Genomic DNA, 15793 nt, shown 5'->3' on the forward strand with positions numbered 1-15793 from the left:
TTCGCATATATAATATTAGTATGGATGAAGAAGGAATATCTACTAATTAATTATTCTTTTTATTTTTTTCAACCTGACTCTAATTAAGTAATAAGTTAAACCTACGTAAGTAATAATAATATTATGTAGGTAGATGACTTAGAGATAAGCCAAGATTAAATCTCATAGTACCTATATTACCTTTGAATAGTCATTGAAGATGAAATCGTTCCTTAAGACAAAACCCACAATAGGAACAATAGATGTGCAGTAGGTACGGTGAAGTATTCAGGAGTAGGTAATTAGTTGGCTCTTCCAATCAGTAGTACTTTGTAAAATATCTGATAACGGTAATGAATAAACATTGCTAGTTACTTTCATATTTTTTTTATAAAATATATTTTAAATGGTTATTCCATTTGAAAAAAGATCCAAGCATATCAGATTGCAGGTACAATGCAGACCGTAGGTACCTACCTATAGGTACCTATTTCTATAGTGAGAGCGCAATAATATAATTTATTTATCAAATAAAAAGTATTAGTACCTAACTACATACTTAATGAATATTAATTATTCTACGAAAAAATCTTTCTATAGCATAGGTATTAGAATTAGGATAGAATTTAGGTACATAAATATCATTAAATGCATTAATTGGTAAAATTCCTTAGTAAAATTCCGAGACAAGTTAAAAAAATGTTTCTAGATTTCTAAGAAAAAACAATCAGTCGATAAAAATTATTATAGTTACGTACGTAAATAGGTATAGGTACGTTAATGAAATAACTTTCAAAAGGCATTTCTATACCTAGTAGGTACGGAATAACAAACAAAGCTTCTAAATGGGATCTTAATTATTATAAGCCGTTGAAGTGTTTTGATGGCGGCACATTAATTTCATCTTGTTTTTCTGTTTTTACGAAAAGTTATCTAGGCGAGAATGCGGGCGTTTGTTTTTTTGAGTTTCAAGTAGGTATTTATCTATGCGACGTATTATTTTTTACAAAATTGGCAGTGGCTTATTATTTGGGCCACAGAACTATATCTCGATTTAGTTATGTTATTTGGGCAGCAAGAGCTAATTTTACCGAATCTATAAGTTAATTTTACCGAAGATGAGCCATGCCAGCTAGTACCTATACCTGCGTAAAGCAATGTTAATACTCTATTACCTAGAACAAAACAAAAATACATTTTCATTATACACCGTTGACACTCTTCCATATGGATATAATTACAAAATGGACGAATCAAACGATATCATCAATTGTTTTATCCATTTTACTTGCAGCCTGCATGTATTATAATATTTTGGGCAAGTTTTCTTCCAAGTCCAATCCAATCCAAGACAAGTAAAGAAAACTTAGAGTCACTGACACTTACTATTGTAAACACTTTACTTAATATTTTTATTAAAACTTTGTTGAACTCTTTGTTTCTGAAACCTTCGCAGACTGTTTCTTATTACGAGCAAGTTAAAAGTCACCAAGTTTCGTTTTAAGTGAATCACTGAACGGAATTAATTTGATTTTCAGTGGAGTGCACGTAAAATCTGCAATCAGGTAAAAAGTTTCTTCTTTTCTTTTTTAATTAAACAAAGTTTTACTTGAAACCTATCTTTACGTTTTTAGTTGTAGCTATATTAACTTAATTATATTGTTTTATTTTTATAATAGCACAGTTGACAGATATATACGTACATAGTATATTGTGATACCTAATAGCAACCTAGAAGTTTTTAACAATGCAAATTGTGCGCTAAAACTTAGCCTTAAAATATATTTTCATGCACCTGAATCAATTTAAGGAAGCTTCAATATTTTTGACATTCATACTAGGGAGTATCCCTAGTCGCTGGGATAAGAAAAGTGTTATCTACTCCATCTTAGATTATATTATTCATGAATTTAAACGCCTACTTAACTTTACAGTGGCTAGTGGCTACTTCAATGAACTGCTTCATTAAACAGTGATGTCAAAACCTAGCATAAACAGTAAAATTAAGCATGCGGCCCCAGCGAAAAGTTAGCGAATACATATTTCAGTAACAAACACACGTAATTCAATTTACAAATTCACATTTCGCTCCGAACCGCGAGGATTCTGACGTCACTCAACTGAATGGGGTACTAATGGTGAGAAAATTTTACCCGCGCAATTGTAAAGCTTTTAAAATCTCTACAAATTGAAGGGAAGATTTTTCTTTCCAGTGATTTGAGGGGATTCGCTGAATTTTTATCACTAGCATTACAATATAGATGTGATGCTGCTGACAGTGAAAAGTTCTTTAAATTTATCTGTCTAGTCTAACTCAGTAATATTAAATTTTTCCTTCTCTAACTGCTTGCGAGAAACACTCTATATTATAATATGATTGTTGACTGATTTTTCAAGAAATACTGGGCACCACTGGATAGTTTGCTTACTAATAAAAAACCAGGTTAAGGGCTTAATGAGAACGCTTGCTTGACCTGAGCTTCTACACTCGGCTACTATAATGGAAAGCTCTCAGAACCCGTATCGCAAACTACGCCGTCCTTTAAATGCAACTTAGGCGAAATTTTCAAATTTACATCATTAATATTAACTGGAACTTACTAAACATCTATAAATTCTCATTTATGAACGTTTCAGCCCGATGAAGTCAGTCTAATCAAGCCCTATTCTAATTCAAATTCGACGGAAAGCTGAAACTTCAACGGCAGGTGTTCTCAATTCTAACCATAAGTTACAAGAACTGTTTGAATTCCATTCTCATTTGATTCTTTGCTATTCAAAACTTGCTTTGATAGCTAGCGGTTTGAGAGCAGCGTTTTATGCTCAAATTGATATGGAAAGGGTATAAAGAATTCAGGCGTTCAGTTAAAATAACCGATACATTTTTCTGTGACTCAGCTTTGTAGAGTATTAATATCGTTATTTAAAATTTATGGTAACATTTCGATACTGTTGAAATTACAAATCAGGTTAAACTAAAAATTATAGACGCGTTAGCAAACAAGGAATGAGACTTATTACTATAGTAGCGTTTAGCTACTATTATATTGTATTCTGTGACTATAGTTAAATAATGCAATACTTGTTTAGGTATACCTACGAAGCTATATGTAAATTGAAATCGTATTATAGAAGTACCTAGTATCTAGTTAAATTTATTTATTTATAGTATGCCTTCATGCTCTAACAATGTGTCATCTCCACAAAGTAATAAATGAAAATATTTTAAAACGCACATAGAATACCTAATGAAATAAAATAAACCGTCAAGCGCGCTTTGTCCGTCGAATGGAACAGACAAAATTGGTCATTTCAACTTGAAAGGAATCCAATATTGAAAGTTTGGGTTTGACATTGTGAACTTTTCGGATACTCTTATAAAAATTCTTTGGATACGAACATTGTTCGTTGGATACATTTTCCTTCCTTATTTTTAAGATTCGAAGGTTTGTAATAAGATGGTATAATTGTAAGAGTCATTCTTGTTTACTTAAATTTAGATAAAAACAATGGGAAAAGAGTTAGTTCGTATAAAATTATTGGTTATTCCTGAGTGACATGGGCTTTATTATTTTAATGTTAATATTTTTTGACGTCCAGCAAAAGCAAGCACAATACCTACGCGACAGTTGTATTTCTCGTATAAAAGTAAATATGTAATTTGACCAAACCTATACCCATTATTTTTCCTACTAGGAACATGACGTAAAACATTTTCAGAAGTCGAAGATAGTCAAGAATCAATTCAGTTCGTTCATTTTAGATTATTGAAATATAAGTAGGTACTTTAAAAGACTTACATAGTAACAGACACACAATGTAGCGCTCCATTAATATTATTATATTCGAAGTACCAAGTTTTAAGTTCTTTCAATTCGGAAATTTGTCTTAGTAGACAGTACATTGCTGAATTTCCATTTCCAGCACAAGAAAAGTTTCCTTTTTATAGTGGCAATGTAATAATCTATATTATATTTAAAACTCAAAGGTGACTGATATAGTGATCTATCAACGCACAGCCCAAACCACTGGACGTATCGGGCTGAAATTTGGCATGCAGGTAGATGTCATAACGTAGGCGTCCCCTAAGGAAGGATTTCCCGAAATTCTTGCTGGAACGGGGAAAAACGGGGATGCACGTACAAAGTCGTGGGCGGATGCTAGTGTGTAATAAAGTCTCTATAATAAATCTATGAAGATTTGCCCACAAAGTCTGCAAGCTGGATTATACAGAATATATAGTATTTGTCAAATAAAAGTATAAATCATAAAATTCACTGGTTACAGTACATAAAACTACAACATTTAATAATAAAGGTTGTAGTTTTATGTACTGTAACCAGAATCATAATAATTATATGTGATTATTGATTGTGTTATTTGAATATTAATAAATACCGAATAGCTGTATAGATTATAATTTAAGAAACAGGTTCAAAAAGTATATAACATTGCAGCGGCAGTTTTCATTTTCTTTAATATAAATTCTTTTGATATTGTGATTTTATGATATCGAAAGAATATAAAACACCTTGAAATGTATGGTCAATTACATCTCTAGATTCTAACATAATCTCTATTCGTTTGACGAATACAGCAATGGAGACCTTTGACTATTACAACAAGTAAAGATCAAACGACAAAAAGCAACCCACATAAACGCAACTGTTTCACAAAATTCCAGCTGGATTTTTAGCTCGATCAAAATGATTAAACTAAAATCCCTTTACGTAAAATCCATATTTTTAGTAAATGGCTGTTTGGACTGATTAATTACTCTTTTGCTTAATATTAAGATAAACAGGTGGCTGTAGCGTCGTTATTTTATCTGGTATAAGTAATTTAAATAATTTATGTATTTACCAGTTTCTTACCGCGGCTTCGCCCGCTTTGTCTAAAACCTAATAAATTATATACTAAAATCTTCCTCTTCATCTTTCTATGTATTAAAAAACCCCATCAAAATCCGTTGCGTGGTTTTAAAGCTTTAAGCTTACATGGGACATGGGCAAATATCATTATGGACAGAGAAAGCGACTTTGTTTTTATACTAACTTTTAATGTTCAATTTGCAGATACGTTATGAGATAAAAGGTATATTTTCTTTTTATCGCTCGCTATTTTTTTGTTACCTCTGCATCAATGATGAGTAAACTTTGCTTTTTTATACCAAGAAGTCGATTAAACATAGGTATTATGTTTTAAACAAAAGCTGATTGTTGCTGTAGTTAAAAAAAAAAGTTGTCGCATGTCAGAATACTAATTAAAGAATATTAAAAAAACAATAATTCAAACGGTTCCGTCGGTATAGACTTTATCGACGGGCCTCTAAATTTCACACCATAAAATGCGAAGGAGTTATTTGCATCGATAAATCTTTATAACGGTTGCTATAATTCCTGTAGTTACGTCCCTAAAGCCAGTGGAACTCAAATATTATTTATTTGAGACATCTATTTGAAAGTTTACGGCCTCCCATGGGCAATATACTTCCCATTTTACGGTAAAAGCAAGCGACAGCGTTGAAAAATATTTTACTGGAAAATAAATCTAAATATGTTTCCTTACTTGTGTTTCCCGTAGTTGATAAGATTCTAAACAGCTTTCAAAGGGAGTCAGTTATTTGATTGATGTTTTTTGTGTTCTAATTTTATTAATTTTTGTAGATTTATGTATGATTTCGATTGATTGGTCATGAGTCTATATTTAAACAAGAAACAATATTCGGGTTAAGCCTTTGGAGGATATTTAAGTAGATTTTTCTAGAATCTGTAGGTACTTTATATTAAAAATCTCTAGATAAAATAATATTATAGCTTATTCACGGTACCTAACTATATCTATAACAATTTTTTAATAATTAATTTCTAATGCGTGTGATTAGTAAATAATCAAAGGCAAAGATTATTATCACTCACTAATTGAACTTCCGTCGTACACCAAAAATATATACTAATATTATAAAGTTGAAAAGTTTGTTTGTTTATTTGAATGCGCTAATCTCAGGTCTAACTGGTCCAATTTGAAAAATTATTTCGGTGTTAGATAGCCCATTTATCGAGGAAGGGTTATAACTTATAGACTATAATATAATATGATTAGGTACGCTAAAGACAACAGGAGCGGAGAACTGCGGGTAAAACCGTGCGACACAGCTAGATATTAATAGAAAAATTCTTTACTTAGATTGGGGCTAAATTAATTAATTTATGTGGGATAATAATATATAAATCTATACACGTGTACAGATAATTAGTTTTGTATTTTTAATAAAATCGTAGCATATTATGGTAGTTTATTTATTTTTCTAAAGCTATTCAATTAATTTTTATTAATAGATTGAATCGATCGGATCTTTATAAATAAATAAATAAATAAATAAATCATTTATTGCATAAAAACATGGTACATACAAAGATATTAAGATCAGAATTAAGGAACATTCATGTTTTTACTATAACTACATAGCATACAATAATTATTATTAATTGACTTTGAGTATAAAATTGATTCTTATAGTACCTAAATACATAATATTTCTTGAATTTTCATTTCACTTTTATCATTTTGCATCTTACCAGTGTAAGAATCAGAAGCTTATCGTAGTTTATATTCTATTTTGGGTACAATTAAATTATTATTGGCAACAGATTTTAAGTAAGGCGGCAGATAAGTCACATAAAAGTTTCTAAGGTATTGTTATCATAGATTATCTAAGATAATGAATGAAGAATCAGATAATTTGAATCAAGATATACATTTATTACATACTATTGAATAATAACTTATTAGGTCTTCATTTGTATATCACTATGCTGAAAATTAGTATTACGTTTTGTGTGTTGCTAATAATTGTGCTTTCTCAGTCTGACAATGATTTTAATCAATATAATAAATTTGACACAAATTTTGGCAATAGTAATAATAATGAAACTACTAGTGAATATTTAGTGACTACAGATGATCTTCAGAACTATATTGCAAAAGTATATAATTTAGTTGATAGTGATGTGAATAAAATAGGCGTACTATTCGAGGATGTGTCAAGTGAAGGCGCTGTGGTAGTTATAAAGTGTTACGATAGTTGTGTTAAAATGTATAAAGTATTTGAAGATGCTTATTTGGAAAGTATCAAGATTATAGAAAGTGACATTAATTTTCAAGTAAGTATTGATAAAACGTTGGTATTTATTTATGTTTTCCGTTTAAAATTATTATAACTTACGCATTTCAATAGAAACCTAACCCACAAATTGTATTTTTTGTATTTGTGTTTTTAGAAATTTTCTTTTTTTTCAGAATATTTTAACGGTACAAGTTTTGGACCAGTCCATAATGAAGATATACAATCCGAATCATAAAATCGGTAATACACAGAACCCACACTCAACGAATAATGCTACGACTATTGTTTTAAGTCAACGATGGGTAGAATACATAGATCAAGTTTCTACTAGCATAAAAGAAGCAGATGAATTTGTTAGCACTATCACTCAAACCGAATTACCATCGACTTCTACTGTAATATCTGGCGAAACTGACCTTCATTCGACTATAGAATCATCCACAAATGAATATTCTACGATTACCGACTCAGTGATATCTTCAACTAATAATATAAACTCAGAATTACCTTCAACATCTGAAACGCTAGAATTAACAGATTCTACAATTACACAAGGACCTACCACAGCGACAGATGATCTTACAACAATAACAAGGACCTACCCAACAGATTTTCCATTCTCAATTATTACTGATACTACAGATTATTCTCCCACAGAAGAGAGTACAAAAATAACAATAGAAGATCTCCCATCAACAACGCCGGGCGCATCTTCAACTGAATTTATTAGTACTACCATCCAAACTGAATTACCATCGACTTCTGTTATAACTACAGATGGAACTAATCTTCCTACGACGACAGATTTTGCCTCAACACCAGCAGTCGAATTATCCACCACGACTGACTATGTTATATCTACTACTGGTTTGCCTTCATCATCAATACCAGAAATAACAGACACTACGATTACACAAGATACAACATTAACAGATACTCCTTCAACAACGACGGGTGCGTACTCGACAGAAGTAATAGATACAACAATTACGCAAGCTACAATAACAACAAATGAACCTACAATAACGACAGACGAATACACTACAGATTTTGTCAGTACGATGATTCCAACCGATTTTCCATCAACATCTATAACTACTTTTGAGACAACAGATTATTCTCCGACAGAAGAGAGTACAACAATAATGACCGATGATCCTACAATAACGCCAGATATAACTACGACGGAGTCTGTGAGTACAACGATTCAGACTGAATTCCCATCGACTTCTATAATTACTACAGACATTACTGACTTTTCTTCTACTACAGAATCTACGACACTATCAACGATTGAAATTTCTACGATAACTGACTCAGTCGTATCTACGACCGATCATATCAACACTGAGTTACCATCGACGTCTTATTCCACACCAGAAACAACAGATACTACAATAACACAAGAAACAACAAAAACAACAGATGAATCTACAACAGCAACAGACGAATACACGTCAGAAGCAGCAGATACAACCATTACACAAGCTACAACAACAACAATTGAACCTACAACATCGACAGGTGCGTACTCGACAGACGCAACTGATACAACAATTACACAAGCTACAACAAAAACAACAGATGAACCAACAACAACGACAGGTGCGTACACGACTGACGCAACAGATACAACAATCACACGAGCTACAATAACAACAGATGAACCTACAACAACGACAAGCGCATACACGCCAGAGGCAACAGATACAACAATTACACAAACTACAATAACAACAACAGATGAACCTACATCAGCAACAGTTTCTTATACGACAGAAGCAACAGATACTACTATAACACAAGATACATCAACAACATACGAACCAACAACAACGACAGATGCATATACTACAGATTTTGTCAGTACGATGATTCTAACCGATTTTCCATCAACATCTATTACTACTTTGGAAACAACAGATTATTTTCCTACAGAAAAGAGTACAACAATAGTGACAGACGATCCTACCACAATGTCAGATATAACCACGATGGAATCTGTAAGTACAACGATTCAGACAGAATTAACGTCGACTTCTATAATTACTACTGGCGTTACTGACCTTCCTTCCATTACTGAATCTTACTCCACACCAGAAACAACAGATACTACAATAATACAAGACAAAACAAAAACAACAGATGTACCTACAACAACGACAGGTGCGTTCACGACAGACGCAACAGATACAACAATTATACAAGCTACAACAACAACAGATGAACCCAGAACAACGGCAGATGTATATACAACAGATTTTAGCAGTACAATAATTCCAACAGATTTTCCATCCACTTCTTCAATTACTACCGAGACTAAAGATGAGAGTACAACAATATCGACAGACCATCCTTCAACAACACCATATATAACCACGACGGAATCTGTGAGTACAACGATTCAGACTGAATTACCATCAACTTCTATAATTACTACAGATATAACTGACTTTTCTTCTACTACAGAATCAACGAAACTATCAACGATTGAAATTTCTACAATAACTGACTCGGTAATATCTACGACCGATAATATCATTACTGAGTTACCATCGACGTCGTATTCCACACAAGAAACAACAGATACTACTATAACACAAGTTACATCAACAGCATATGAACCTACAGTAACGACGGAGGCATACACGACAGAAACAACAGATACAACAATTACACAAGGTACAACAACAACAGATGAACCTACAACAACGACAGATGCATACACGACAGGAGCGACAGATAGAACAATTACACAAGACACAACAACAACAGATGAATCTACAACAACGACAGATACATATACGACAGAAGTAACAGATACAACAATAACACAAGACACAACAACAACAGATGCATCTACAATAACGACAGATGCATACACGACAGAAGCAACAGATACAACAATAACACAAGGCACAACAACAACAGATGAATCTACAACAACGACAGACGTATATACGACAGATTTTAGCAGTACATTACTTCCAACAGATTTTCCATCCACTACAATTATTACTTCAGAGACTACAGATTCTAGCCCAACAGAAGAGAGCACAATGATATCGACAGACAATCCTACAACAATGTCAGATCTAACGACGACAGAGTCTGTAAGCACAACGATTCAAACTGAATTACCATCAACTTCTTTTATTACAACGGACGTTACTGACTTTCCTTCTACTACAGAATTTACAACACTACCAACTAATGAACTTTCTACGATAACCGACTCAGTGGTATCTACCACCGAATTACCTTCAACTTCAAATACTTCTCCAGAAATAACAGACACTACAACCTCACAAGAAACTACATTAACGACAAATAATCCTACAATTACACCCGGTGCCTCTACAACAGACTTTGTTAGTACAGTTTCAACTGAATACCCTTCAACTTCTGTTATTACATCAGAAGCAACTGTCTCCTCGACTACAGAATCAACCACAGGCCCGACAACTGATGCATCATCTTCCACCTCTGAATCCCAGTCAACATATACCACTTCGATAGTAACTGACTCCCCAACTTTACCGACAGACGATACAAGCCCTGAATTGCTTTCAACGCTTACAACAAACGTTGATATAACCACAATAGAAGTAAACTTAACAACAGAAAATACTATACACCCAGAGACGTCAACAAATCAAATAACAACTGTAGGAGAAATTGGAACATCAGAGTTAACAACAACAGAAAGTCCGATAGACGACGATGAGTATACTTTCTGGACTCCATTGAACACAGCCTTGATCGTAATACCATCTGCTTGTGTGTTAGGACTTGTATGTGTTGGAATATATGCTTGCTTCACGTCCAAAATCTTGACGAGTACGATGCAACAAACAGTTGCAATTGACAATGAAAGAAATTTGCCAAGACTTGTAAATTTGGCCAGATCTAAGAGCATTGAATCAATGGTATAATGGCTAAGTCTATTTATTGATTAACATTTTGGATCTGAAATTCATTAATTAATTTAGTATCTACTAGCTTACTGCCCGCGGCTTCGCCCGCTTTCTCTAAAACGATTTGAGATTTAAACTATCCTATCTCTCAAGTTGGATCAAACTGCACATGGTGTGCGAATTTTATGATAATTGGTTAAGTGGTTTAGGAGTTCATTGAGGACAAACATTGTGACACAAGATTTATATATATTAAGATTTAATTTGCAAAATCTTACATTGATAATTCGAGAATTCACGAAGAAGTGTGAAATGTGATTGTTGCATTTAACATTGTCATTAAATAAGAGTTAAAGTAAGTATTGTGTAAATAGATTAGAATCATAAAATAATTATTTATGTAGGTATATGCAAATAGTGAATGAAATTGAATCAAAACGATATTACAGTACATATTTTATGTATGTGTTATTCGAGTAGATAGCTTTCGAACTAACTATTTATGTATTTCATTATTTATTATTTCTTTATGTAACAAAGGAATGATAAAAATTATTTAGGAACACTGCTGATTATTCAATTTCATACATTTCGTTTTTGTTTTTATTATTTGTTACCTTATAAAAATAAATAAGTTAAACATTTTTTTGTTTCCTTTCTGCATCCATTATAATTTGGTACGGTTTTTTAACTACAACGGTTTTTCAAGGTTAAATTCCTTTTAATTGTACTTCCCTGTTATCGATAAATGGTAGTTGTAAATTAACTGTAATTTATATCTTATCTGGCAAATGATAATTATAAGTGCATTCAAATTTGCCGACTGTATTATTTAACATTATTATCTTTTTATGTAATTAAAAATACTAAAGCAAGAGTATCTCTGATACCTACTGTTCTTAGAGGTTCTAGCTAGGCATCCTTTATTTTCTAGCTCAGTTAGTAAAAACAAAAATAAGAAGAAAACTATATAAAGTAATATTACTTTATTAGACAAGTGATAACTGCGTTAAAAACAACCGACTTCAAACTTGCACTTGCAACATTTACAAATACAGACAAAAATGCTCATAAAATAAAAACTACTGGGCCTATACGAATAAAATTTTTATGGGACCAATTCGACACCATTCCGTATCGAACAAAAAAAGAATCACGTAAATCGGTTCAGAAACCTCGGAGTAATCGGTGTACATACATAAAAAAAAACATACCGGCCGAATTTATAATTCCTCCTTTTTTTTGAAGTCGGTTAAAAAGAAAAGTAAATTTACCTTTGATTCATGAGTATACCTATGCATATCACATTTAACTGATCGATTTGTTTAATCAGGAAGACCAGGCTCTTTTGAGCGAGAATTAATTAATCATTTCAAATAAAAAAAATCTAATCTATTAATTTGACTCAAACACTAAAATATTTACATACTACATACTTCGATACGACAGTAGATCCGGTTAATGACCTAAGTGAAACAGAAAATACTATTACAGATTTCGATATTACTACAGACGCCTCTGTTATAAAAGAAACTAACCCCACAGAACATAATGACAGTACTGTAGCTTCCGATACCAAAGATTCAACAAGTTACCCAGAACTCGATCCTTCAACTGACCAGTATAGTTTTGAAAGTACCACAGATCCTTCTATTGCAACAGATATTGATACTACTACACAACAATTGGAATATACAGATATAGATTCTATCACATATAGACGGACGGATATAACAGACGATGATCCTTCCACGTCAAGTGAGACTGATTCTACTGCATATAGTCAGTCTACTTACGATTCTACGGATGGGGATCTTACTCTGGCACCTTCTACAGTTAATCCAACTACAGTTATTTCTGATGATGATGATGATGATAATGATGATGGAGATGGAGATTATAAGGGACATGTATCTTGGAGTCCGTGGACTATAGGTTTAGTAGTATTTGCTTCAACAGTGGTTGTATCCATCTTAGCTGTAAGTACCTATCATTTGGGCAAAATTAGTGAACGGAGTAAGGAATTCCTTTCTGAAGATTTGGAACCACCAAATATTGTGGTTATACCAAGAGCTCGACTTAATAGATATTAAGAACTGCTTAGTGTTAATCTAACATTAAATATAATAAATACGCACAATATAATAGTAACAGGAAAGTGTTTTTTTTATGTACCAGTATAAAGATATTCGGATTGGTTTACGACGTGAATATTTCAAGAGGTCAGCAGTTTAGTGCAATTTGTTCGGTAATACGCGCCTCGGGTGAGGATGAGCCAACTAGCTACGATGTATTGTGAACAACGCCTAAAGTGTAGGAGATGGCGGCTTACAACAAGTGAACATTGTGGTGTTTAATATTTAGTTTTAAAGCCCCTGCATGGCGAAAGACGCGGGTTCGAATCCCGCCTGAAGATCTTATTTTTTCTATTATTTTAAAAAATATATGTATATTTTTTATTTTATAAATTATACTACATAAAACACAGCATATTGGTACATCATATAAATTCTAAAATATGTGGCCGACAAGTAAAGTTCATAATATTATAGGTATATTATATTCATGCGTAGAATTTTGAGGTCTAGAGAAGTAACTGTAAGTTATTTAGATAATGTGAAGATGAGTCAATGTAGAGTGAAAGAAGAGAGTTTTGCATGTTATTTTTACCAAAATTACATCGAAACTACTAAAAATATCTAAAAGCGCCATCAGCATAAATTGATAATGCAATAAACTGATGTGTGAACATGAGCTCACGTGTCGTTAGAAAGTGATAGATCTGAATTATAGCTGCATAAAATTTTAGATGTTCAAACGCTTAGGTATGTGACTCAAAACATGCAACCCGAAATTCGTTAGTTAAGCATATATGAACGGTTTTGTAAATACTATTTTGTACTACAGTTAAACACCAGAATACTTATCAAGTCTACAGCATCGTTCATGGAAGTAAGAATAATGTACCACAACTTCTCAAACGTTTTTTTTATTTGACATTATTGATACAGGAAGGAACCACATTGAAAATCATTCAATCAATGATTCCCTCTTCTAGTATAGTCGAGTAAACAAAGTTTAAATGGCTGGTATAATCCGCTAGCACCTCTGCATTACCTCCGAACATGCTACTCCAAGCCTGAAATTAAATCGGCCGTGTGATTTACATTTTAATATGGGGAGGGAGCTACCTGTAGTTGAAACAAATTTATGGTATTGACGATGTTACATTAGCGTCGTATCTCCGTAGATTGCAATCGAACCTGTGTTTTATCGGATCAAATTAGTTCCTCCTCGCATTTTTCTTTCCCTTCGCTCGTTAAATCGATTGAGCTTTAAGAGCCATTGATGAGTTTACATGGTTTAAGTTACGAGTTCTTTTATTGCAGTTCGCGGGATCTTTGAAGATTGTTATGTTAGAAGAAAGTGGCGGGAAATTATTTAGTAATTTTATTTATTAGGATGCTTGACAAAATATAATAGCAGTAGTGTAGTGTAGTGCAAACAAATGATTTTTAGTGTACGGTTCAGTGTACATTTGCAGTCATATTTATGTGTACAGTTTCATTCCATGTTACTACATTAATAAAGTATTGTAATCGTTATTGCATTAAATACAAACACAATATGTATATTTTGTAACTTTTCAATTGTTTCATAATTTTATATAATTATAAAAGTGACGATGCAATTAAATTTATTTGTTGTACAGATGAAAAAGTTTCGATCAAGGATAAGCGTACGTATTTAATATAGCATTTATAACTCAACGTACTGTAATCACCAAGAGTTAATAACCTTATCAATGCAGAGCATTACCGCTCGCACTATCTTATATAAATTGCGGGCAATACCACGAATGAGGGTTTAAGTCTGCACAGAATACTCACAAAACCAAGCTCGCATAATTCATGAAGCTATTTATTTGTATTGCTTCGGGTTTCGCAGGTCTGCGGCTTGTTTTGGACGTCTGTCTACTTTACCGAGTGATTATATGCTTGTAAGCTGTTCGGGTTTACCCTAAACGTATTATGTTGACAAGCACCGAATCTATGGTATTCAGACCTTATGTAGGCCTGGCTATGTTTATTGTTCAAATATCTAGCGGTTTATATAGAAAGGTATAAGTACGTCGGTAGAAACCTAATACCTTTTAATTGTATGGAAAAGGAGATTCTTGATTGGTTGTAAAGGTTAGTATCGACATATCGGCAATTTATTGGTATTTGCGTATTATAAAGGCTACGATTCAAATATCTCAGTGTTTCGTCGTAGTATTTTTTACGTATGCACCTGTGTATCGCTAGACAAGAGACTGGAAATTTATAAGTAAGCGAAATGTATATCTCACAAAATTGGCCATGAATTACATATTAATTTATTTGTGATTGAACATACGGACAACCGTATAAAAAGAGACTAAAGATTTTCCCGGTTCAAAGACACAAACATCATGTTCCACGTGCGAGGTTCTTATAAATAAACGTTTGTTTTGTTTTCTATTGTCACATATCTTTAGAAAATAGATTAATTATTCAGTATGTTTACGCAGTATTAGAAGGATAAAGTCGTAGTAGGTATCTCAGGTATTTAAAATATGCAGGAAATGGTGATTACAAATTACTCTTAAATAGGCGCGCCCTTTTCATTTCATTTACATTTTTCTTCAAAGTGAATTCGTCATTTTGGTTATTTATGTTTTTGACAAAATTTAAAAGGACCTTCAATATTAAATTCGGTATCCTTTCATTAATTTAAATACGTTTTCCAT

The 15793-nt window shown here is 32.6% G+C and overlaps 1 protein-coding gene across 1 annotated transcript; it reads left to right on the forward strand.

Annotated features, from left to right (window-relative positions):
• Positions 1-7073: 7073 nt before the first annotated feature.
• Positions 7074-13115, forward strand: LOC123698694 (mucin-3A-like). Its single transcript, XM_045645443.1, has 3 exons — positions 7074-7142; positions 7279-10885; positions 12517-13115. Exons 1-3 carry the CDS (start codon positions 7074-7076, stop codon positions 13113-13115), a joined length of 4275 nt encoding a protein of 1424 aa, XP_045501399.1.
• The last annotated feature ends 2678 nt before the right edge of the window (positions 13116-15793 follow it).

This window comes from Colias croceus, chromosome 16 (assembly GCF_905220415.1).
Source record: "Colias croceus chromosome 16, ilColCroc2.1".
Classification (NCBI taxonomy): Eukaryota; Metazoa; Arthropoda; class Insecta; order Lepidoptera; family Pieridae; genus Colias; species Colias croceus.

What these genes read in the sequence shown, in the direction of transcription:
- LOC123698694 (XM_045645443.1), top strand. Translation starts at nt 7,074, where the DNA reads ATGTATAAAGTATTTGAAGATGCTTATTTGGAAAGTATCAAGATTATA. An exon ending in AAAGTGACATTAATTTTCAA is followed by an intron (nt 7,143 to 7,278) that starts GTAAGTATTGAT and finishes CTTTTTTTTCAG; the next exon opens with AATATTTTAACGGTACAAGT. An exon ending in GATCGTAATACCATCTGCTT is followed by an intron (nt 10,886 to 12,516) that starts GTGTGTTAGGAC and finishes ATACTATTACAG; the next exon opens with ATTTCGATATTACTACAGAC.